The sequence below is a fragment of the Felis catus genome, chromosome B3 (assembly GCF_018350175.1).
Source record: "Felis catus isolate Fca126 chromosome B3, F.catus_Fca126_mat1.0, whole genome shotgun sequence".
Lineage (NCBI taxonomy): Eukaryota > Metazoa > Chordata > Mammalia > Carnivora > Felidae > Felis > Felis catus.
In genome coordinates, this window is record NC_058373.1 from 19930642 (window position 1) to 19957828 (window position 27187).

At 38.5% G+C, this 27187-nt stretch overlaps 1 protein-coding gene across 2 annotated transcripts in view; it reads right to left on the minus strand.

Annotated features, from left to right (window-relative positions):
* TARS3 (threonyl-tRNA synthetase 3) overlaps nucleotides 1-27187 on the minus strand; it is a 62875-nt gene that overhangs the window by 5447 nt on the left and 30241 nt on the right. For both annotated transcript variants that reach the window (XM_045058901.1, XM_011282731.4), the window contains 6 exons: nucleotides 15552-15718; nucleotides 14535-14697; nucleotides 8327-8464; nucleotides 4674-4751; nucleotides 4489-4589; nucleotides 1858-1962 (listed from right to left, as the gene is read on the minus strand). In XM_045058901.1, coding sequence (XP_044914836.1) covers nucleotides 1858-1962; nucleotides 4489-4589; nucleotides 4674-4751; nucleotides 8327-8464; nucleotides 14535-14697; nucleotides 15552-15718 — 752 coding nt within the window. The remainder of the gene's footprint in view (nucleotides 1-1857; nucleotides 1963-4488; nucleotides 4590-4673; nucleotides 4752-8326; nucleotides 8465-14534; nucleotides 14698-15551; nucleotides 15719-27187) is intronic.

Genomic DNA, 27187 nt, shown 5'->3' on the forward strand with positions numbered 1-27187 from the left:
GCATCCAGGGCCCAGTGTCAATGGTGGGAGCTGCCCAGCGACAGCAGAACAGGACTAAAATAGAACTAAGCTCTAAGAGCAGATCTCAATTTCTTTTTTTTTTTTTTAAGTTTATTTATTTTTGAGAGAGAGAGAGAGAGAGAGAAGGGGGAGAGAGAGAGAGAGGAGGTGCAGATAGAAGGGGACTGAGGATCCAAAGTGGGCTCTGCACTGAGAGTAGAGAGCTGGATGTGGGGCTTGAACTCATGAATTGTGAGACCATGACCTGAGCTGAAGTCAGATGCTTAACTGACTGAGCCACCCAGGTGCCCCTAATTTCTTAAACATAAGATGGGAGGCAAAGATGTCCATGTGGTTCCTGGGCTGTAGCATTTCCACATGCCATAGGACATGCCATCACAAGACATGTTGTCTGCCAGCTGGTGCCTTGACTGCTGATATGGCAGTTCCCTAGTAGTGAATCCCACAATTCAGCTCAGTGACTTGCTTCTTTTGCTAAAAAATTACTTCCATGGTCAGAAGGATTATTGTGTTTCTGACAGTCAAGGCTCAGTAAGTATTTATATGGTGCTGTTGTCAGAGGTATGGCAGGAAAGAAGAGCTAAGCAAAATCCAGAGTTGGTATCTTTGCCAGCAAGGAGAAGTCACTGGTCCTTGCATGATGAAAAGGATCCAGAAAGCTGACTTTTCCCCTGGGTTACGGTTCCATACCGGCGATCAGGATTGATCACTATTGATGACAGATTGAGTCCTCGGAAGAGGCATAGCCAGACAGAACTTGGTGAGGTTCGTGTTGTTGAACCCATATCCCCTAGTGGCCGCTTCATTCATGAACCACTGAGTGGTCACTAGGGGAAGATGGAAGCTGATGGTAACCACAGAATGGGTCCTCCTATATTTGAATATTAAACTCCTCAGGTTTGGACTGGGCACCACCACCTTCATGGCCTATTCTGAGCAAATATCCACATTCCTCTCCCCTAAATCTACTTGTCATCTATTTTCCAATCCAATTACTTCTAAGTCTCTGACCTTGTGGCCAGAGCAGTAACCAGAGCCCATGCATCAGTGGAAACCCATACCTCTGGCCATTTTTCCTTCCAGAGGAAGAGGACTAAGAGATGTACCACTCAAATTCCTGCACTTGAGGGCATTTCCCTTCCACATGTCATCCCTAAGTGGCACCATGCTACAGTAGCTGTCTGGCCTCATTAGGTTTGTTCCAAAGTATTGTTCAGAGCCATTTGTGAACCAGGTTTAAATGTTTTTCTTCTAATGTTGACTGGGCGCCCCCATTAGGTAAACAACATGGACTGAAGGAGGGATGGTCGTACAGCAAGAGGTGGTACTCTCAGTGTCCAGATGCAACTAGATCTTTGAAGGGCTTGGAATTGATAAAGATAACTCTTTAATTCTACCGAGTTCCCAAAAAGGCAAATGATGCAGTTTTAAGTCATTGTGCCTTTGTTTTCTTTGTTTTGGTTTCCTGATCTGGAAGATTCAATAAGAATTGATTACTTGCTGTTTGGATACTTGCTAATTATAAGGCAGGAGCCACCATTTTTTTCATAGTAATCTTATCTTGTTAGACATGATATTTAAGAATAACAGGCGCCTGAGTAACTCAGTCGGTTAAGTGTCTGACTCTTGGTTTCAGTTCAGGTCATGATCTCATGGTTTTGTGACTTCGAGCCCTGTGTCAGGCTCTGTGCTGGCAGTGCAGAGCTTGCTTAGGATTCTCTCTTCCTCTCTCTCTGCTCCTACCCCCTCACAATCTCTGCCTTTTGCAAAATAAATAAATAAACTTTTTAAAAAAAGATTAATAGACATATAGCTTTTTTTCTCCATATCACTTACCATTTCCCCCCATAGTTTTCTGAGAGAATGGCTATCATTCTTTCCACTGATCCCAAAATGGCTCGATGAATGATTACAGGGTTCTTCTTATCATCTCCATCCTTACTAAAAATGAAAATTATACATTTATGTATTTTCTTAAGATTCAGTAATAACTTTATCTTCTTATCTTATATTTAAAAGTTATTTTCCTGAACTAGGTAAAACAACGATTTCCTCATAAATCATCTTTAAGCCTATAATGTGCCACTTATTAGAAATAATAATACAAACCAAAGGGAAATGAAGTACATTATGTAGGAAAAAGCAAAATTATAATAGATCACTATTTCCATTATAAGTCAACTTATTATTTTTATTCTAAACTACTGGCTGATATCAGTTTACAAGCAATCTTGCAAATCATAATTTTTAAAAATTAACTTGATTTTGAGCCATGGCTTACTCCACCAGTACTATATTGAACAGTTGTCAAAGACAATGAAGAAATAAGGAAAATGGATTTCTACAGTTGACATGGTATTATATATAGACCTGAAAGGCACCACCAAAAACCTGCTAGAACTTATAATATAATAGTAAAAACTGATAATATATTTAGTAAAGTCACAGGATACAAAATCAATGTACAGATATCTGTTGCATTTCTATACATCAATAATGAAGCAGCAGAAAGAGAAATTAAGGTATCAGCCCCATTTACAATTGCATCAAAAACAATAAGACACCTAAGAATAAACTTAACCAAAGAGGTGAAAGACCTGTACTCTTAAAACTATAAAATACTGATGAAAGAAACTGAAGAAGACACAAAGAAATGCAAAGACATTCCACGATCGTGGATTGGAAGAACAAATACTGTTAAAATGGCTTTACTACCCAAAGCAGTCTGCACATTTAATGCACTCTCTATCAAAATACCAACAGCATTTTTCACAGAGCTAGAAAAACAATCCTAAAATTGTATGGAACCACAAAAGACCCTGAATAGCCAATGCAATCTTGAAAAAGAAAAGCAAAGCTGGTGGCATCACAGTTCCAGACTTTAAGCTTTATCACAAAACTGTAATAATCAAAATAGTATGGTACTGGCACAAAAATAGACACACAGATTAACAGAACATAACAGAAAACCCAGAAATGAACCCACAATTATATGGTCAATTAATTTTCAACAAAGCTGGAAATAACATCCAATGGGAAAAAGACAGTCTTTTCAACAAATGGTATTGGGGAAACTGGACAGCTACATGCAAAAGAGTGAAACTGGACTGCTTTCTTACACTATACACAAAAATAAATTCAAAACAGATTAAAAACCTAAATGTGAGACCTGAAACCATAAAAATCCTAGAAGGGAACACAGGCAGTAACTTCTGTGACATTGGTATTAGACTTTTTACCAGATAGGTCTCTTGTGGCAAGGGAAATGAAAGCAAAAATAAAGTATTGGGACAGCATCAAAATAAAAAGCTTCTGCACAGTGAAAGGAACAATCAACAAAACTACAAGACAACCTACAGAATGAGAGAAGATATTTGTAAATGACATATCCAATAAAGGGTTAGTACCCAAAATATATAAAGAACTTCTAAAACTCAACACAAAAAACTCCCCAAATAATCCAATTTAAAAATGGGCAGAAGACATGAATGGGCATTTTTCCAAAAGAAGACATCCAGATGGCAAACAGATACATAAAAAGATGTTCAACATCACTTACCATCAGGGAAATGCAAATCAAAACTACAATGAGATATCACCTCACACCTGTCAGAATGGGTAAAATCAATAACACAGGAAACAATTGGTGTTGGTGATGTGGCGAAAGGGGAACCCTCTTGTACTGTTGGTGGGAATGAAAACTAGTACAGCCACTCTGGCAAACAGTACGGAGTTTCCTCAAAAAGGTAAAAATAGAACTACTCTACAATCCAGCAATGAGACTACTAGGTATTTACCCCAAAAAGACAAAAATACTAATTCAAAGGGATACATGCAACCTGACATTTACAGCAGCATTACCTACAATAGCCAAATTATGGAAACAGCCCAAGTGTCCATCAATCAATGAATGGATAAAGAAAAAAAAATCACACAATAGAATATTATTCATCCATAAAAAAGAATGAAATCTTGCCATTTGCAATGACATGGATGGAGTTGGAGAGTATTATGCTAAGCAAAATAAGTCAGTCAGAGAAAGACAAATGCCATATGATTTCACTCATATGCAGAATTTAAAAAACAAAACAAATGAACAAAGGTGGGGGAAAGAGAGAGAGGCAAATCAAGAAACATACTCTCAACTATAGAGAACAAACTGATGGTTACCAGAAGGAAGTGTGTGGATGGGTTAAATAGGTGAGGGGGATTGAGGGTACTTGTGATGAGCACCAGGTGTATGGAAGTGTTGAATCACCATATTGTACACCTGAAATTAATATTACATTTATGTTAATTAACTGGACTTTAAAACTTAAAAAATAATTTTAAAAAATGAGTATATTGCAGATATACTACTAGACATTTACTAGCCTGTATATTAATGTTTATTTTTATATTGCTAACAAATAATGACAAATAATTAGCATATTAGTACTACATTATTTATCATATTCAATTACTCACCTAACATATGTAAGGTTAAATCTCACTGGTAGTTGGAAGTCCAGCTGAATTGTAGCACATTGATGGTATCTGCCAATAGCATCCTTGATTTTTATATCAATCTGTAAATTAAATGGTGTTTACTTAAAGATAGCTTTTCCTTTTCCTTTAAATTTTACTCTTTTTGAGGCATAGAGTCTACTTACTTTAGGGCCATAAAATGCTCCATCTCCAGGGTTCATCTTCCATGGTTTTCCAAATTCCACCAAGCTGTTTTGTAGTTGCTATTTTTTTTTTTTTTTAAAGAAGAGAACATTTAAAACTTCCATTTCATTGTACATTTTTTTTTGGCCACATAGCTCAAAAAAGTAAGTTATTGCAAATTTTAATTATATTCTATTTTAGCTCAACATATATTTATTGGGCATGTTTTATATCCAATAAACTACTGAGCAAGGACTACATAAAGACGATTAAGTTGGTACTTGCTCTTATACACACTGTAACTGGGAAAATTAAAAGATAATGTACTAAGTTGTTTCAGTGAATTCCAGGCAAGTGTTTAGGGAGGGATTACTTCACCCTCCTGCCAGTGCAGCCCACCCCGCCCACACACTTCCCAGCTCTTTGTAGGTGAGGCCTCCACACATTAAAAGGCATGAAAACTTTAATCTTTCTCCTTCATCCACTCTGTGTTTAGGTGGGTAAAAAGGCCAAAGGAAAGGGCCTTGCCACTGGTCTCTTGCTTTTCTTCCACCTCCATATGTGTGGCTGGGGACAGGTATCCTTTATGATTTATGCAGGGGTGGGAGCAGGAGGCCCACTTGGATCTTCAGCCTGACACATATGTTCTTTCACTGTAGCTTGTAGTGAAGACCCTCAGTACGTATGGGTGATTGGGTATACACGTAAGTATTAATAAAAGTGTCTTTGGGTCTTCTGGCTATTCCCTATGCCAGCCTCCTTGAGAAGCACCTGTGCATTCCTAAGTCCCTGCCCAGCATACCACCAAACCACTATCCAAAGTCCTGTCAACACCTTGAGATATTGGTGCCCATGAAGGGGGCAACATCTGGGAGTAAAATGCTGCCGAGAGAAGTCAAAGCAGTGGTGATGCTGGGGGGCTAAAGCCAGAGTAATCAACAAAGCTGACTCCTGGGGTCCCAGCAGGCTTCCCCAGGATCTCAGTCAGAGTGCATCAGGAGCTGGTCTTGGCTGAGATCCCAGGAGGCTCCCTCAAGGGCCTGATCCTACTATAGCAGCTTGCATTCTACTTTGGACTGGAGAGGGATACCACCACAGACGCACTTCACAGGCTGGCAAGCCAGCCTCAGCCTTACTGTTTCTGAAAAGAGAACAGACACTGGAATATCCTCCCTGAAAAAATGAGGCCCTGCTACAGCAGGCAACTAAGTGATGGGGAGAAGTTAGGGAGCTCCCAGAGAGGAAAAAGAAAGGCCAGGTTTTGGGGAAGAGCATAAAGCAGGTGGCACTGATCCTCAGTGAGCCTCTGAGGACACAGTAATCATAAGGCCTGACAGGAATAGCCAAGGCTAAGAAAGCTTTCTGTTTATGCAAGGTATGGGAGGAAGTGTCTGTCTGAGAGGAGACTGAACCATTGTAATTCACATATGTGGACACTGACTGCACCCTGGTAGAGGAAAAATCAAGATCTCCTTCTCTCTCTTGATGGTTCTCTATTCTCCTTTTCCAGGTAAACCAAGTCTCTGGCTCCCGATACACTGTGGTATGGTGCTGGGCTCTGCACATACTGATTTGTTTGGAACTGTGATGTGGGCTTGTAATGTTCTTAAGGATCTTAATGACTCTGGAAACTCTGGAAAAGTGGGATGCAGGAGAGATCTGGAGTGGTTCTAGCTCCCTGGAGCTTGTAGATTTACATAAGTTCCAGTAGCAGAGGCCAGACCAGGTCTGCTGAAGCATCAGTCCAGACTCCCTTCAGACTTATCTGAGTGGGAACTCTACAGCTGAATTTAGGTTAAATTAAAAATTTGGAGATAGAACATTCAATTCCCATTTCTTTTGGATTTTAATTTCCACAAGAAAAAGTTGATTTCCTTTAGGTCACAGATTTCCTGATGAAACTTAATAGGAAGCAGGACTCACATCATTTCAATCTAGGATATTTTTTGCTCCTGACATTTTGGTTATTTGGGCAAGCTTTCATCTGATGGTCATGCTGTATAGCTCCCTAGTGATCTTTGCTGGGTTCCATAACTACACACAATCTGAGACAGAAAATAAGGTAATGGTGAATTGCTGACCCAGGAACAATTTGGCCTTGGGGCTGACTTAACTAATGTCTCTTTCAAAGCATTTTACATATATGAATTTCATATATATGAAATATTATATATATAATATATATATTATATATATGAATATATATCATATGTATATGTATATTTCATATATATATGAATATATATATAAATACATATTCATCTCACTGATTCCCAGATCAGGGGTAGACATCATGAGAGAAATTCCCCCAGAGTGGAAGGATTCTCATCTCCTAAGGGAACAATCAGTCAGCTAAAAGAGCAAAACAATGGTGGAACTGCCCACCCATTCTCCCTGTGCCAGGCCCACACCTGGTTCATCCACCTTTTAGCCCCCTGCACTCCATGAATGGAGTGATGATGATGATGATACTACTACTACTATTAATAAAACGAACATCTAACATTTACTGAACACCTACATGTGGCTGGCACTATGACAAACTTCTCATATAAATTATTTCACTTAAGCCCATCATAACCTTATGAAGCAGGTGTTATCACCATTATCATCATCATCATCATAATCATCATCACCATTTCACAGACCTTAATGCTTCAAGATTTCTATAATTCACTCATGGAGCTAACCTCTGAAACTAGGCAAAAAAGAGTCCAGAGCCAAGCTTTGTGGCCTCATTTCCTCTTCCTACTTCCATGTGGCTAGGCAGGTAAACTGAGTCAGCATCCTGGGGCAGGGTGTCTAATTTGACTTTCTTCCTCCATGCAAAAGACATGGAAAAAGGTCTATTTAGGATGGGCATGGGGCAGTGGGGAGGAGAAGGGTCTAATCAGATCTCAAGCCTAAACTGCGTCTACCCAGTCTCTGCCTGCCTCAGTGCCTAATAGAAAACTAATTGTTACACTATCATAGAGTGCTCCTCTGATTCTTATTCCTTAAAGATTTGTGTGATAAGCATTTATAACTATTCCATGAAGAGGTGGACCAAAAGGCTGGTCAGGGATTAGGCATTCCTGGGGTGTCTGGCCATAATACCACATTCATTTCTAGTAAAATTTGACACAGGAGATACACTATAGCCTTTTCAAGTTGGGTGAGAAAAAATAAGCAGCATGGTGAGCTCCTTAATCTTTGTTTTCCAAAGCTGAGATGTGATATGTGAGTCTCTGGGTGCCTCTCGACAGAGGACGGCACTAGAGGCTGTGACTTTGCAGGGGATTCAAGCATTGGGTGTGTGCATCTACATCTATGAGTCACACTAAGATGGATCAACGAGCAATAGCTTAAAATAAGCTGCACACACACCAAGAGTGCCTGCAAAGCAGAGGATTCCTTTAAAAACACAGGAAACTGGTATTAGTGACTGATATTGAAAGAGCACAAATAAAGTGTTTGAAACAAACGTGAGGTATTGTTATTATCACTGTTACAAAGAAAACTGGACAACCACCTTCTACAATCTTCATATCCTGTAACTTCCAATTTAAACATTTCTGTTGCAAAGCACTGTCACCTCCTCATGCAGGGTACCTGCAGAAACTCGGGTGGTTTCCATGCTCACGGAAATGAAGGGGCGCACTTTGTCTCTCCCTACCTTTTCAGCTTCATCCCATATCTCTACTTCTCCTAGGAAGTTTTCAGGCCTTGTTGACAAATTTAATTGAAAGGAGAAGCCAAATGTTGAGTAAACAGATTGCAAAAACTGCAAACACCCCTTTATTTCTTCTTCAATCTGAAATGAGAGCAAATGACATGTTCTAAATAGTTAACACCAAATCAAATCAATTTCTGGCATTTAAAAGAGTTCTCCGTGTCAGGTAGAAATAAGGCATGTTTTTACTATACAGCTGATGACACTGTTTTGGTTGTTCATCCATTCCTTACTCAGATACTCAAGAAATGTCCATCACACTCCAGGTGTGACCAGGCAACCAGCAGCTCCCAGTCCAGACAAGGCTACCTCACCATGAGCAATGCCACGCAAAAGGGGGAAGAGTGGCTGTCCAGAGGGAGTGATAGCCAAGCTGCTGCGACAACAGGATAATTAAGAGTTCTCCATGGAAAGCGAGGGGAGGAGCTTCTGGAGCAGAGGAAAATGCTAAGAGTGAGGGCCTAGAGGAGAGTGGGGCAGGCTAGGGCAGGGCAGCTCCAGGAAGCTGCTGTGGGACCATGTTGTGTATGAGACGGAAGAGCGGCACAGAAGGGAAGTTGGTAGGTGATCAGTCTAGGGGCAGACAGGGACCAGAGAAAATTAAGGATCTTCAAAGTCAGGGTAGTGTCTGCACTTTTTACCCTGAGAGCAATGGGAAACCAAAGAAGGGTTCTTCAGCAAGAGACAAACACAATCCCATCAGTTCCTTTCATGGGAAGTGGACTGGCAAGACTAGAAGCCAGGCACATTGGGAAGCTGGTAGGGTCATTTAGGAGGGAGATGATGGTAGTTTGAACCAAAGAGAAGCAGCTGGAATGCAAGGAATTTGTGCCAAGTGCTGGAAATTCAGGAATGGATGAACAAAATTATTCAGGAATTAACAATACATTTAGGGAGAGCTATCAATAGGGCTTATGGTTAATTGGACATGAGGAGTAAAAAATAAAGGGCACCTGGATTCCTGGCCTGGGCAGTGGACAGGACGTTGGTGCATCTGCTGAATGAGTGACCAGGGAAGGGTGAGGCAGTGGTGTGAAGGCAAAAGCGGGGACTGATTTTACACATGGCAAATGTGAGGATGCTTGTGATGGCCAGGGAGACATGTCTACCAGGCCCTGTCAGATTGAGATCTGGAGCTCCAGAGGGACAGCTGAGATGCAGGTGAAACTGGCAGCTAGCTGAGCCTACGAAGTAACTGAGGCCCCGGAGAGTGTGGTGAGATCAGAGCTAGGGGCTGTGAGGGTGTGGGGAAAGGAGGGCACATTTAAATGCAAACGGGATAGCTGCCCCCCAAACCAGACACATTTAGGAGAGAGGAGACAGGCAAGGATCTGTGTTCTGTCACTATGGATCAGTTTGAATTTTTCAGATGTTTTATCCATGGAATCATGCAGTAGATACTCTATTTTTGTCTGGCTTTTGTCACTCAGAATAATTATTTGGAGATAGATACACTTGTGTTATAAGTATCAATAAATCATTCCTTTTTTTTTAAGTTTATTTATTTATTTTGAGAGAGCCAGAGAGAGAGGGAGGGAATATCCCAAGCAGGCTCTGTTGTCAGCACAGAGCCCAATGCAGGGCTGAATCTCAGGAACAATGAGACAATGACCTGAGCCAAAATCAAGAGCCAGACACTTAACTGACTCAGTCACCCAGGTGCCCCTACATCATTCCTTCTTGTTTAGTAGTTTTCCATTGTACCACAGTTTCTTTTTATTTCCACCTATTATTGGGCATTAGGGTTATTCCTATATTGTGGCTATTTCAGATAAAGCTGCAATAAATGTTTGTGCTCAAGTCTTTGTAGGGATGTGTGCTTTCTTTTTCTCTTGGGGAAAAAAAAGGAGTGAGATGGCTGGGTCATACAGGAGGTGTGCATTTAACTTTTTAAGAAACTAGTGAACTCTTTTTGAAAGTGATTGTACCATTTTACATTCCCATGAATGGGCCTGTCATATGGTGGATTACATTGACAGGTGTTCTGACACTGAATCAGCCTCACATCCCTGGAGGCTAAACCTCAATTGCTCATGATGTGGAATTATTTTTATATATTGTTTAATTCTATTTGCTAATATTATGTTAAGGACTTTTACATCTGTATCCATGTGGGATACTAGTCTGTAGTTTTGTCTGGTTTTGGTATTGGTTAAAAGTAGCTTCATAAAATTAACTAGGAAGTATTTTCTCTTCTATTTCAGAACAGAGTATACAGAATTGGTACTAATTCTTCTTTAAATGTTCAATAGCATTCAGTGAAAAAATCTGAGCCTAGAGGTTTCTTTTGGGGAAGTTTTAAAATTATAAATTCAATTTCTTTAATAGTGACAAAGCTTTTCAAATGATCTATTTCTATTAGGTGATTTTATGGTAGTTTGTACTTTTTAAGGAGTAAGCTCATTTCAACTAAGTTGTCGAGCTGATTTATGTAGAGTAGTTTATTACATTCATTTATTATGCTTTTGATGTCTTCAAGGTCTTTAGTGATATCCCCTATTGATTCCTGATATTGGTAATTTCTGTCTTCCCAGTTTTTTTCTTTCTTTGTCTTGAAGGAAGTTTGCCAATTTTGTTAATCTTTTTTAAAAAAGTTTTTTAACTCATTAATTTTTCCATTGTTTTTCTGTTTTCAATTTCATTGATTTCTGCTCTTGTCTTTATTGATTTATTCCTTCTTATTTTGGGTTTATTTTGCCCTTCCTTTTTTCTAGGTCTTGCAGTGGGAGTCTAGATATTGATTTGAGACTTTTCTTCTTTTATAATACATGTATTTAATGCTATTAACTTTTAGCACTGTTTTTGCTGTGCCCCACAAATTTTGAAATTATATTTCCATTTTAATAGATTATTTTAACCATCTACATTTAATATGTTAGGACTTAAGTTTGTCTTTTTTGTTGTTTATATTGTTTCCTTCTTGTACTGTCTTATTATTCATTTTTCTTTTCTTTTTCCTGCCTTTCTATCACCTAACTTAGTATTTTTTAGAATTCCATTTTTATTTATCTATTTTTAGCATATATCTATCTGTGTATATTTTTCCCCCAGTGGTTTCTCTAGATATTACATAACAGTTTACTGATGTCATCATTTTATCACTTCAAGTACAGAAACCTTACGTCCCTTTACTCCATTTATAGTATAATTTTCTTAGATGTTTCTTCATACATATGCTGAGAACCATAACAGACAGTGTTATAATTTTTGCTTCAACCATCAAGCATAATTTAGAAAACTCAAAAGGCAAAGGGAAATATATTTATCTTTCTTAGAGTACTTCCTAGAGCCATTATTTTAAGGTAGGTTTTGATTTCCCCTTCATTCCTGAAGGGTATTTTTTATGGATATAGAATTCTGGGTTGACAGTTCTTTCAGCATTTAAAAAGTGTTGTTCACTTCCTTCTAACATCCATGGTTTTTGATGAAAAATTTCCTTTTGTGCAAAAAAAATTTTTCTTTTTTCTTTTTTTTAATTTTTTTTTTCAAACGTTTATTTATTTTTGGGACAGAGAGAGACAGAGCATGAATGGGCGAGGGGCAGAGAGAGAGGGAGACACAGAATCTGAAACAGGCTCCAGGCTCTGAGCCATCAGCCCAGAGCCCGACGCGGGGCTCGAACTCACGGACCGCGAGATCGTGACCTGGCTGAAGTCGGACGCTTAACTGACTGCGCCACCTAGGCGCCCAAAAAAATTTTTCTTAAAGATAATGTTGATCACTCTCCCATTGCTTTCAAACATTTTCTTTATCATTAGTTTTCAGAAATTTGGCTATGATGTGCCTTGGTGTGGATTTCTTTGGGTTTATCCTTTTGGGAGTTTTCTCAGCTTCTTGAATCTGTAGGCTTATGTCTTTTGCCAAAGTTGGAAGTTTCAGCCATTATGTCTTTGAGTACGTTTCACCTACATCCTTATTCCCCTCTTCTTCCAGAACTCTGGTAACATAAATACTAGGCATTTTGTTTTAGTTCCACTAGTCTCTGAAATTTTGTTCATTTTTATTTGTGTCTTCTCTTTGTTGTTCAAACTAGGTAATGTCCATGGTTGTCTTCAAGTTCACGGATTTTTTTTTCTCTGTCCCCTCCATTCTGCTCATGAATCCATCTACTATTTTATTTCAGTTATTATATTTTTCACTTCTAAGATTTCCATTTGGTTCTTCTTTAGATCTCTTATTTCTTTCCTGAGATTTTCTATTTCTTTGTTGAAACTTTTTTATCATTTGTTTCAAGTGTGTCTGTAATTGCTTGCTAAGGCATTCTTATGATGGCTCCTTTAAACAAGATATTTTAGTGAGATAATGCTAATATCCTTGTCATCTCCACATTAGTGTTCATAGATTGTCCATTTTCATTAAGTTGAGATTTTCCTAGTTCTTGGCATGATGCTTGACTTTTGATTTATAAAATTTAAAGTTTGGGCAGTATAAGACCTTTAATTTTATTTAAACCTTCTGTTTTAGCTGGCTTCCACAGACTTCACTCCAACTAGAGGATAAAGTACTTCCTGGTTACTGCAAAGTGGGAATAGATGGTCTAGGTTTCCCACTGGGGGGCCATGACTGCTGGTGACAGTGGGATTTCTGGTACTCCACTAGGTTTCCTCTGATAACACCTTGTCAGGGAGGAGTATCTTGTTACTGTGGCCATTACTGACCACATTGAGTTCGTGGCCTCATTACTGTGGGGTGGTAGTAAAAGTCCTATCTTTCCACTAGACCTTCCCTGACACCACTCAAGCAGGGAGGCACCTTGTTACTGCCAGATGAGGGTGGAAGTCTATGCCCACATGATACTCCACTGATACTATAAGGTGTGTGGGAGGTCTTCGTTAACGTCCAGCAAGAATGTGAAAAATAGGTATTATTTTTTCTTCCAGTGCTTGGTAGAATTCACCAGTGATTCCATAATGGCTTGAAGTTTTCTTTGTGCAAAGCCTGTTCAGTTCCAATTCAACTTCTTTAATAGACACAGGGCTAGTCAGATTATCTACTTCTTGAATGAAGTTTGGTAGTTTGTCTTTTAAGGAAATTTGTCCATTTTATCTAAGTTGTCAAATTTACTGGTATAAAATTGTTCATAATATTGCCTTGGTATTCTTTTACTATCTATAGAACCTGAAATAATGCCATGTCTCTCATTTCTAGTATTTTTAATTTGTACCTTCTCTTTTTCTTCTGATCAGTCTAAAAGTTTATAAATTTTATTGATCTCCGAGAAATAGACTTTGGTTTTTACTGATATTTTCATTGTTTTTATTTTTTTATATTTCACTGATTTCTGTGTTATTTTCTAATATTTACTTCTGATGTAATTTGGGTTTTTTTGTTGTTTTTTTTAGTTTATTAAGTGGAAGCTGATGTCATTGATATACATATTTCTGATATAGGCATTTAGTGCTACAAATGTCCCTCCAAGTATCATTTTAATGGCATCCCATAAATTTTGATGTATTGTATTTCATTTCATTTGATATATAATACTTTCTAATTTCCTCTTTGATCTCTTCTTTGATCCATGTATTATTTAGAAGTGTGTTATTTAGTTTCTAAATATTTGAGGATTTTCCAGATAGCTCTCTGTTACTGATGTCTACTTTAATTCTCCTGTGACCAGAGAACATATTTTGTGTGAATTGAATCCCTTTAAATTTGTTGAGAATTTATTTAGTCCCAGAATATGGTCTATCTTGGTAATTTGTGTGCACTTTCAAAGAATGTATACTCTGCTGTTATTGGTTGAAGTGTTCTATGAATGTCAATTAGGTCAAATCATTTGATAGTGGCCTTTTTCATGACAATTTTTATTTGAAGTGACCTAAAAACCTGAAAAAGTAAACTCTCACTTCTACACAATGTTGAAAAACAAACAAAAAAACACAAAATTCTACCAAATCCCTTAAAATATTCCACTTAGTGTATTTAAGTTAATAAAACTGGAGGAAACTTTAAAGAAAAAAATAATACATTTCATGACTAGAGATTACTGATCTGTTACCCAAATTAGAGGATCGCAAAATGTTAGATCTGAAGGAGACTTCAGAGACAAGACCAAAGATCTTATTTTACAGCGACTCTGAAACTAAGAGATGTGTCCAAGGCAACACACTGAATTTATGCCAACCATGCTTCATCCTGTATTACTGTTTACCTGCTCTACTGTGCAGAAGATGTGGGCATCATCCTGCTGGAAGCGTCTAACTCGAGTCAAGCCACTTAAAGTTCCCGACAATTCATTCCTATGAAGAACTCCAAAATCAGCAAATCTTATAGGCATTTCCCTCCATGATCGCGGACGATGGGCAAACATTAAACTAGAAAAGATGCAACGACACATAGCTTGTACTTAGCACGGCAAAGATTAAGTAATTATCTAAATAATAAGTTACAATGAAGCCTCAAGACTTGTAAACACCTTATTCTGGTTCTTAGATCAACAGTTTAAAAACAAATTCTAGGAATTATTGAACCTTGAATTTATATCACTGCAGTACTCTGAGAAAGAACCCTGTCTGTCCTCTCTTCCAGAAATTCTGTTCCATATTCTTATTCACCCAATGAATTTCCACTTACTGTGTACAATTTACTTCAAAGTCTACTTTTTTGTGTGTAAGTTTATTCATGTGGAGAAAGACAAAGAGAGTGAGTAGGGAAGGGGCAGAGAGAGAGAGGGAGAGAGAGAATCCCAAGCAAGCTCCGCACTGTCAGTGTGGAGCCCAATGCGGGGCTCAAACTCACAAAACATGAGAGCATGACCTGAGCCAAAGTGGGATGCTCAACCGACTGAGCCACCCAGGCGCCCCCTCAAAGGCTACTTCTTAAGTGAAGCCCTCTTGGACACTTCTGTAGGCAGGGCTGGGCAGTCTGCCCTCAGGCTCCAAGAACATCTGGAATGTGCCATTATTTTGGCACTGAACCTAACTGTTTTTTCAACATTTTTATTTATTTTTGAGAGACAGAGAGAGACAGAGTGCAAGCAGGGGAGGGGCAGAGAGAGAGAGAGGAAGACACAGAATCCAAAGCAGGCTCCAGGCTCTGAGCTGTGAGCACAGAGCCTGATGCGGAACTTGAACCCATGAACTGTGAGATCATGACCTGAGCTGAAGTCAGATGCTTAACCGACTAAGCCACCCAGGCACCCCAAATCTGCTTCACTTTTAATACTCACCAATGCCCTGGACAGTTCATGGGCTTAAGGGCAAAAGTGTCCTTTTCAATATCAAAGGTAAACATGTTCTCACTGTAATGCTGCCAGTGGCCTGAGGTTTCCCAGAGCCTGCTGTTGTACATGTTGGGAGAGAGCACCTCTGTGAAGTTACGTTGGTGATATTCCTCCTTTAAGATAAATGCGTTGAATGTTAAAATGTGACACGACAGATCACAATTCCACACGAAGTAACACCAGGTGCAAATATTTTTAACTTAGGATTACATCTTTTTTTTTTTAATGTTTATTATTTATTTTTGAGAGAGGGAGAGGCAGAGTGCAAGCTGGGGAGGAGCAAAGAGAGAGAGGGAGACACAGAATCCAAAGCAGGCTCCAGGCTCCCAGCTGTCAGCACAGAGCCCGACGTGGGGCTCGAACTCACGAACCATGAGATCACGACCTGAGCCAAAGCCAGACGCTCAACTGACTGAGCCACCCAGGCGCCCCTGGGATTGCATCTTATATTAATTCCTGGTTAAGGTGCCCTCAGTTTTAGGTGTCGTACTCTCTGGGTCATGAAGGTTAGATTAATGTACTCTCAGTATAATTTTCATATTAAGTATCTTTATTTTATATTATACAACTGCATATAGTCCATGTTTTAATTCTTTGAAAATTAGTAATTGAAATTATATATAATTACATATAACATCTATTATATGTATTATATACTATTATATATTATATTATTATGTATATATAAGCTTTCTATAACTACAAACTCCCAAATCCCGCTACATTCTAGATAAACAGCAGGATTTTTTCTATACTGAAGAGGTAAAATAATTTCATAACTCAATAAGCCTGAATGCTACATTGCATGCAAATTTACTTTTGATCTATTTAGTTTTATCATTATTTTTTAAAGTTTATTTACTTATTTTGAGAGAGAGAGAGAGAGAGAGAGAGAGAGAGAGAGAGAGAGAATGAGCAGGAGAGGAGCAGAGAGAGAGAGAATCCCAAGCAGGTTCCAGGCTGTCAGTGCAGAGCCCAACACGGGCTTGATCCCACAAACTGAGATCATAACCTGAGCTGAAATTCAGATTGGATGCTTAACTGACTGAGTCACACAGGTGCCTCTGATCTATTTAGTTTTAAATAGAAATGAAGCTGAGAATTTTAATTTTTATCATATGAAGTGGTTGAAATCTATAAAGTCATGAACTGGCTTTTCTCCCTCCCTCCCTGTAAATGGCTTCCCTACTTCAATCACTGAGGACAGGAAAAGAGAGTCAACCGAAGTACTTATTTTAATTTTTGTTTCTTCAGAGAGCAATCAGATGACCTTTGTTGCTGGTTTCCTAGGTTCTTACCCTCTGTTAATCACTTAAGAAATACCTGGTACAAATCTAGACCACCATATTTTAATGAAGTAAAAAAAAATATTTTTCACAATTAAAAAAGTCTAAAACATGACATTTTAAAATTACTAACACTTAAAAGGATGCTATTTGTTACTCTTTGGCAGAGCATCTTTTCAGCCACTCGTGGATAGCTGGGTGTCAGCCATTCAGTAAGCTGCTTTACCTAGCCTTCATTTTTACTAAATGAGAAAGTTTTAACAAAAGTATAGGTTATTACAAATAGCACTAATTATTTTGTGGCTATGTCAGATACCGCTATATATTCAGATTGAACAAGGTCCCCAAAATTGAAGAACTGTTGGTGTGTTTGCTTATTTGTTTTTACTAGAGACTAGTTTAAAGCTTGGCTCAGAGATGATGAAGAATCGATTTTTAAACCACTCTGAGTACAATTGCTACTCATGTTAGCAATTCATGTATTTGGGAATGATTTTAAAGTATGTCTTAGGGGTGCCTGGGTGGCTCAGTTGGTTAAGAGTCCAACTTCAGCTTAGGTCATGATCTTGCAGTTTGTGAGTTTGAGCCCCGCGTTGGGCTCTGTGCTGACAGCTCGGAGCCTGGAGCCTGCTTTGGATTCTGTGTCTCCTCCTCTCTCTGCCCTTCCCACGCTCATGCTCTGTCTCTGTCTCTCAATAATAAGTAAACACTTAAAAAAAATTTTTTAACTATGTCCTATGAAGGGAATGTCATTATGTCTACTGCTTACTTAGTTTAGCAAAAACCAACTATAACTACCATCTACATGCCTCGTCTCTATATATTATAACATACACATGAAATATATGTATTGTTTTGTCTTTCTTATACACACATGCATACATGTAAGAGAAAGATAAGGCAAACTGGCAAAATGTTAAAAATTGATGAATCTAGATGAAAGATACATGGATGTTCAGTGTACTGCACTTTAACTTTCTGTAGATTTGAATTTTTCAAAAGAAAAAGTTGGGGAAAAATATATCTCATACCATTTCATCAATTTATTTCTCTAAAGAGTAAAGAATATCAAGTGCTGGCAAAGAATACAGCCATGCTGGTTGAGAGGTCTACAGCTCAGTCTGGTCTCCTGAAGAAACCCTGATCGCTTATTCTGAAGATTAAAAATCATATTTCATCCATGGGAATGCAAGCTGGTGTAACCACTCTGGAAAAAAGTATGGAGGTTCCTAAAAAAAACTAAAAATAGAACTACCCTACAACCCAGCAATTACACTACTAGGCATTTATCCACGGCATACAGGTGTTTCAAAAGGACACATGCACCCCCATGTTTATAGCAGCACTATCAACAATAGCCAAAGTATGGAAAGAGCCCAAATGTTCATCAATGGATGAATGGATAAAGAAGATGTGGTATATATATATACAATGGAGTATTACTCGGCAATCAAAAAGAATGAAATCTTGCCATTTGCAACTGTGTGAATGGAACTGGACGGTATTATGCTAAGTGAAATTAGCCAGAGAAAGACAAAAATCATATGACCTCACTCATATGAGGACTTTAAGAAACAAAACAGATGAACATAAGGGAAGGGAAACAAAAATAATATAAAAGCAGGGAGGGGGACAAAACAGAAGAGACTCATAAATATGGAGAACAAACTGAGGGTTACTGGAGGGGTGGTGGGAGGGGGGAAGGGCTAAATGGGTAAGGGGCACTAAGGAATGTACTCCTGAAATAATTGTTGCACTATATGCTAACTAATTTGGATGTAAATTTTGAAAAATAAAAAATAAAATTAAAAATAAATAAATAAATAAATAATTTTAAAAAAAGAAGGAAGCCCTATACTCAGCTGCTGCTTTATGTAGCCAATGTAGATCATGATTTCTTCCAGCTTAAAAATGTTTCATGTCTTTGACTTACTTCAGGCTTCTAAGGGAAACTTCCATTATCTCTGAGAAAGCAGTAACTGAATGTGGCCTCCTCACTATAGGGAGAGTAGCTCATGACCAGTGATGGCACCCTGCCTCCCCCAGGTCCTGACCAGGCAACCAGAATGCTGGCCAAAGAGACACACTTGCGCTGTTCAGAATGCTTGTATAAAAATCTCACAAACAGCAAAATGGGTGAAGGGGAATGGGAGATACAGGCTTCAAGTTGTGGAATGAATAAGTCATAGGAATAAGATGCACCGTTAAGGAATATAGTCAATGATATTGTAATAACAATGTATTGGCTAGATGGTAGCCACCCTTGTGGTGAGCTTAGCATGAAGTCTAAACTTGTGCAATCACTATGTAGTACACCTGAAACTAATGTCACATTGTGTGTCAACTATACTCAAAGACAAAGTCTCAAATAGCAGCTTATTCACTGATTGAGTTCCCACTGTGGTCTGGCATTGTTGCCAGGGTAGCAAGAGTGAGCAAAACAATCCTATCTGTGCCATCCATAGGGACAGTTCACCATTGTCCTCTGGTGGGGGACAGATGAAAAAAGATACAATTCCATTATTAGAGTTTAATGAGGGCCTGCATAGGAGAGGTAGAAGTTGCTATCTAAAGCGTCTCTATGTCCACTTTGTTGGTTCCACATTGAGTTTTGCAGTCAAAATTGTAATACATGTCACGACAGAGCACATAAAATGGCACACTGGAAATTATCTCCCTAACATAAAAGAGACACGGATGGTGGGGGAGGGTGGGGTGGGAAAGGGAGCAAGAAATGATGTGATGATGAAAATACTATAATCATTTGACCCTTTTTGACCTTTCAGAGAAGCTTAAATATGTTATATCAAGGGAGGCCACTTAATAAGTGAAACATTGGTACATTTGTCTGACATAAAATGGGAAAAGGAAGTGAAGAAAACTTTTAGTTTGGAACTAAGGAATCAAATTTTAGTATATTTCCATGTTAACAAAACAGTCTTATTTTTAAAATTAATTACTTATGTAAAGAATATTTTTAAGGCAATGGAAATAACTCTCTATGATATCATAATGCTGAACACATGTCATTATACATTTGCCCAACCCATAGAATATATATCACCAAGAGAGAACCCTAATGTAAATGAGGGACTTTGGGTGACTGTGATGTGTCAATATTGGCTCATTGATGTAACAAATACATCACTCTGTGGGGGGCTGTTGTGATGGGGCACACTATGCATGTGTAGGGGCCAGAAGTATATGCGAAATCTGTACCTCCCTCTCGATTTTGCTGCAAACCTAAAGCTGTTTTAAAAATAAAGTTTTAATTAAAAAATCATATTTCATCCTGAAATACTAGTTTCAGGCCATTGAAGGTACTGAATCTCTACCTGTACCTGGTGATCTGGCTACCTGAAAGCACCTAAATATCAGGGCCACAGAGCAATGCTTCCCAGCAATTTTCATTATAAAAACTACAGAAATTCCACTTAAATGGCTCCTTCCCCAAGCCACACTAAAATAACAGAATTTTTATAAAAACAAAAATCTACAAGATCAAGGAGAAAGGAGGAGAGATGAAAGCTATATAGTTAAGAATCTGTAAAGTAGATGAACAATTGCCTTGGCAGACCTGGGGAAGCTGAAAACTGAATGGGAGAATCCCAGAAGCAAGTCTGCTTTAGCTGGGTATAGATTTCTAGGTTTCACTTTTTTTTTTAAGTTTATTTATTTTGAGAAAGAGAGCAAGGGAGAGACAGGAAGAGAGTGAGAACCCCAAGAACCTCTGCATTGCCAGCATGGAGTCTGATGAGGGGCTTGATCCCACAAACCATGAGGTCATGACCTGAGCTGAAATCAAGAATCAGACACTTAATTGACTGAGCCACCCAGGAGCCCCATTTAGGCTTAATATTTTTAAGGCATTGTTTTGTCTTCTGTTTTTTAGTGTTCCATTGAAAATGTCATTCAATTCTGATACCTAGTCCTATGTCTATGGCTTTCTCTCTGAGGAGACTTAGGATCTTTTCTTTATCCATAAAGTTTTGGAATCTCTCAGTAAGGTACCTTAGTTCCCAAGGAAAGAATGCTTTCACCAAAAATCCCAGACATACTTCTGTTGGGATTTGCAACTGTCCCTGGTCCATTTGGGGTCCCCTATGCTAGTTAACCAAAAGGCAAAGAATGACTTCCTCTTCTGGCCAGGATGACTGACCCAAATTATTGAGAAGGATTGTGCTGCTGTTAAACAACGGAATAAGAAGGGCTGTGTCTGGAATCAGTGAGGAGCCTTAAGCATTTCCACATCTAACAGTGATAGTCAGTGGGGAAACCCTGGTAACCTAAAAAAGAGAGGATCATGAAGAGCTTGGATCCTGTGGGAAGACACTTTGGGTCATCCACTGTTATGAGTTGAATGGTGTCCCTCAAGAAAGGCACATTGAAGTCCTAACCCCAGGACACCAGAATGCGGACTTTTGGGGAAATGGGGCCTTTACAGAGGTGATCATCTTAAGATTTGGTCATTAGAGTGGGCTCTAATCCAATATGACTAGTGTCCTTATAAAAGGGGGGAATTTGGACAGAAACAGACACATATAGAGGGAAGATGATGCAAAGCCACACAGGGAGAAGGCCATGTGAGGGCTGGGGTGGAGGCATCAACAAGCTGAGCATCACCAGCAATGGTTGACAAACCACTGCTAGCTGGGAAGAGTGGAAGAAGGACTCACCCACAGGTTCCAGAGGGAGCATAGCTCACCAATGCCTTAATTTACACATCTGGCCTCCAGAACTGCAAGACAATACATGTCTGTTGTTTTAAGCCACTCTGTTACAGTGCTTTGTTAGGCACTCTATGAAACTAATGCATTCACCAAATGAAATGCTCTTTCCATCTGAGATATTGGAGGGACAAGGAGAATATGGAATGGGTGGTGGAGGAAGGAAGCTCTGATTTATTAACTTAGGCTTTGTGTCCATCTACAGAGCCTGGGGCTGGAACTGTTAACACTGAATTATTTCTTTTCTCTGAATACATGAAGAACACTGATGGTGGCTAATGTCACATTTTAATTTTTGCTGAGACTGAACTGATGTAAATGATACATTGGCTGATGGGACTTTGTGTGAGGAAATAAATAACTTCATGCAAGCAAAGGACAAAAGTGGACACCAAGTAGCAAAGGGATTGGGATGTGTTGGTTTTTCTCCATTTACCAACCTGAGCCACCCCATCCTGGGATATCTGCCTCCCTTCTCTGCTCTGCTCTGTGTTCCCCAAAGTCGACTTCTATGGACTCCATCACCAGGCTTACTTGCCTTGAGTTCTAGTTGGGTTTGACTAAGGAGAGGTTCCAAAAGGATCCCAAGGGTAGGAGAAGAGAGTGGTCAGGGTATTTACTCCCTCCTTTCCTACTTCTTCCTTGCCTTGGGTTTCTTCTGTCTCTGGCTGTAATCTCCAGTTACAGCCTCTCTTCCACACTTCAAGCTCTCTCTAAGTTCTGGAACACTTTCTCCTCACCTGTTTGGGCCTAGGGGTGGAAGGTAAGGGAGCCTGAGGTTGGTAATCCCTGGATACTCTACATTCCCTTCTTAGTTACCTCAACTGGACCCACACCTCTGCAAATATTTTCTTCTCTAGATTCCCTAGAGTTAAACCCTTTGAGTGCACTGTCAGGACTCTCCCTGCACAGGGCTAAATGTTTTGATATCTTATATGTCTGCAAAGACAAGTTTGGTTTGGAAATCCACTGAATCCAAGGTTGTGGCAACAGGAAGCACAAGTTCTCCAAGTGGGTTATTAGAATAAAAAACAAGAGAAGCCACTCCCTTCTATTCCATGATTTTTCTTCTAAAGATAAACATAAATTTACCATAGGACCCTGAAATCACACTCCTACATATTTACCCAAGTAAAATGAAAACCTATATTCATACAAAAACCTGTACATAACCATTTATAACAGCTTTATTCATAATTTCCTAAATTTGGAAGCAATCCAAATGTCCCTCAGCTAAGGAATCTGTGTTATGTCCATACAATGGAATACTGCTCAATAATAAAAGGAGACTACCATTAATATACCTATTAGCCTGAGGGAAAGAAACGAGTCTCAAAAGATTATATACAGTGATGATTCTGTTTATATGGCAAAATTTTCAGGATGGAGAACAAATCAATGGTTTGATCAAGGGAGAAAGGGTTTGACTCTAAAGAGGTAGCATAACAGAAATTTTTTGGGTAATGAAGTTGCTCTGTAACTTGAATGTTGTGATGATAATACAGTTCTGCACATTTGTTGAAAAAGTATGAGTTTTATTGTATGAAATTCTAGAATGAAAAAATTTAAGGAAAGTAAGAAAGATAGAGAACCAGTTGATAGACATGTTCCCGAATACAGGGGGGAAGAGTTTCAAGTAGTGTAACAACAAGATGTCTCTATTTATTTACTATCAGTTTTCCATACAGTCAGTAACCAATATACATCCAAACGTTCACCCACCTTGGCTTGAACATAAGTGGAGATCATCTCACCCCAGAATCAAAGACTCAGAAACTTTGGAATTTCCTTCTTACTGGGAATAATATGCCCTCCTGCATGACCTTCCACAGAAAGGCAACAGTTCTATTTCTGAGAAAAATGGCCCCACACGATGGACTGTTTCTGCACTGTGCTCAGTATCACCTACCCCACTACTCTGGCTACAGTTGACAGGACCTGGCACCAAGCCACAGTCTGTTGATACTGGATGGGCCAATGGCCCCTGAGGTGGCCTGATGTGAATGAGAATCTGCCCCGCATGTACACCCTCTACTGCCTGGTGATTAACCAGAACTGGATCTCTGTTGAAGGATTGTGAGACACACAGAAGGGGTACAGAAAAAAAAAAAAAGGACACAAATGATCAGACTGAACAAAAAAATAAGACCCAACAATATTCTAGTTTTCAAGAAATGTACATTCAATATAGAAACAGAAATAGGCAGAAAATAAAAGGACAGAAAAAGATATATCACACAAGCCCTAACATAAGAAAGCAGTTTTGCCAATATTAATATCAAAGTAGACTTTTAAAAAAATTAGTTTGATGAAGGTCAAATACTGTATGGTTCCACTTACATGAGTTACTTAGAATACCCAAATTCATAGAGACAGAAAGTAAAATGGTAGTTATCAGAAGCTGGGGGAGGTGGGAACAGGGAGTCATTGTTTAAGGGGTTCAGAGATTCATTATGCAATGATGAAAAGGTTCTAGAGAGTTTCAGTTCTGAAAGATGAGAAGAGTTCTGGAAACGGATGGTGGTGATAACTGCAAAACAATATAAATGTATTTAACACAACTGAACCATATGGTTAAAAAGGGTTAAAATAGTAAATTTTATGTTATATATGTTTTACTACAAAATGGCTTTATTTAGGTATAATTTATATGCAATAAAATTCACCAGTTTTGAGTACATGATTCTTAATGACTTTTGACAGATGTATACAGTCATGTAATCTCCACCATAATCAAGACATAGGATATTTCCATCACATCAAAAAGTTCCCTCCAGATCCTCTGTAGTCACCCCCTATCCCTGTCCCCAGGACCCCTAATTGTCTTTCCTATCACTATAGTTTTACCATGTCTAAAATTTCATATAATGGAATCATACCACATGTGGCCTCTGACTTCTTTGGTTTAGCATAAAACCTTTGAGATTATTCCTTCTTGTTGCATGTATCAGTACTCCATTGCTTTTTATTGCTGAGGAGTAGTCCATTACATATCAAAGTTATGCTTATCTGTTCACTAGCTGATGAGACTCTCTGTTGTTTCCATTTTTTTGCCACAATAAATAAAGCTTCTATGGACATTCAAAGTCTCTGTATAGACATGTGTTTTTATTTTTTTTGGGTAAATAACTAGGAGTGAAATTGATGGGTCACACAGTTAAGCATATGTTTAACTGTAAGAAACTGCCAAACTGTTTTTACAAAGTAGCTGTACCATTTTGCACACAGGCAATGGGAGTTAGAATTTCTCCACATTCTTGCCAAGTTCTAGTGTTTTCAGGGTTTTGTTTTTGTTTTTGTTTTGTTTTGTTGGCCATGGGGAGTGTGTGTGTGGAGGGGGACATTCTAGTGGACATGTAATTATACCTCACTGTAGCCCTAATTTTCATTTCTTTGATGACTAATAATGATGAGCACAGTTTTTATCTGTTTCTCTGTCATTTCTATTAAAAAAATCAAATATCTAGGCATAAACCTGATAAAAAATGTGCAAGACTTCTAAAATAGAAATTACAAAATATTGCTGAAGGAAAATAAAGAACTAAATGAACTGACAAAATTTCCATGTTCATAACTCAATGTGGTTAAGATGTAAATTATCTACAAATTAATCTATAGAGTGAAGGACATTCCAATAAAAATTCCAGCAGTTATTTTTTAGAAACTTGATAAGCATCATATAAAATTTATATGGAAACACAAAGAATGTAGAATAGCCAAAATAATCCTGAAAAACTTAAAATTAAACTGATATTAAGACTTAAAATATAGTTAAAATAAGTACAGTAATCAAAGCAGTGTGGTGTTAGTGCGAGGACAGACAACAAAGGGACAAAAGAATAGAATAAATATCCAGAAATACATAATGACTATTATATGCATATGATTATACAGTTTAGGACAAAGACTCTACTGTATTAATAAATGGTATTGAAGTTCCTGGCTAACCCTATGGAAAAAATGAACCTTGATCCCTCTACTGCACAGAACCTAAAAATGAATTCAAGGTAGATCATGTCCTTAAGTCTGAAAACAAATTCAACCAAGCTTCTAGAATGGAACAAAGAAGAATATTTTCATGACTCCAAAATAGGCAAAGATTTCTTAAACACAGCATGAAAGCACTAACCAGAAAGGAAAAAAAAAACCAAAACAGGACTTTGTTAAACACGAGAACTGTTGGTTGCAACACATCATTAAGAAAGAGAAACAATAAGCTGCAGCCTGAAAAAATATACTCATAATATGTACATTTAGCAAATGATTCATATCAGAATACAGAAGAACTCCTAAAATAATTAAGAGACTAACAATCCAATTTTTTTAATTGACAAAATACTTCACAAAAGAGGATTCCAAATGACCGACAAGCATATGAGAAGGTTGTCACATCATTATTCATCAGGGAAATGCAGAATAATACCACGGTACCAACCAGAATGACAAACTGAATACCAAGTGTTGAAGAGAATGTAGAGTAAGTGACAGCTCATATATTTTAGAAGGAACATTAAATGGTTCAACCACATGAAAACTTTTCAGCATTTTGTTAAATTAGTCAATAACACTCTACAACCTAGCAATTCCACTTCCATGTATATACCCAAGAGAAGTGAGTACTCGCGCCCACCAAAAGACATGTACAAAATGTTCATAGCAGTTTCAGGTCAAATAGCTCCAAAGTGGAAACAACTTAAATGTATACCTACAGGAGAACGAATAAATATGCTGTACTATATTCACAAAATGAAGTACCTCAAACAATAGAAAAATAATTATATGCAAAACCTGGATGACTCTCAGACATTAAGTTGAACAAAAGAAGCCAGAAACACAATAAATAGCTAATACTGTAGGAGTCCATTTACATGAAGTTTTGAAGACCAGGAACAATTGATCTATGGTGGACAGAAATCAGCAAGATTATCCCAGGTGAGAAGAGGGGAGGTGGGTATTGACTGGGAAGACCCAAGAGGACCTTATAGGATGGAGCTGTTCTATGTCTTGATCTGGGTGGTGACGGTGTAGATGTACACACATGGGAACATTTATTGACCTGTATGCTTCAGATTTATGCATTTTAACAAATGTAACTGAACCTCCAATCAGCAACTCTGGCATCAGCTTCCACCTGAATGTGGCCATATAAGGAATTCAACGTAAGAACCATGCTAATTAAGTCTAACACTTGGAACCATTAGAGATAACAATGAAAAGAAAATGGCCATTTTAAGCCACTAAGCTTTGGGATATTTTGTTATGCTGCGACAGACAGCCAGAACAGAATTTGTTCTGGTTGTGGGTGCTGCTATAATAGCAACCTAAAATAGGCAGCCTTGGCTTTGGGGCCAGGTGGTGGGCAGAAGCTGGGTGGCTAGAGACTGTGGGAACTTGAAGGACAGTGAGGAAAATATATTGGAGGATGAAGAAAAGGGGACTCTTGTGGTGCCAGAAAACTGGTAACACCATCACCTGAGGTAAATGAAAAACAGAAAGAGTACCCAAAGAATTCACGGATTATAGCTAGGGATGTGTCTAGGCAGAAAGTACAAAGGAACAACTGACTACT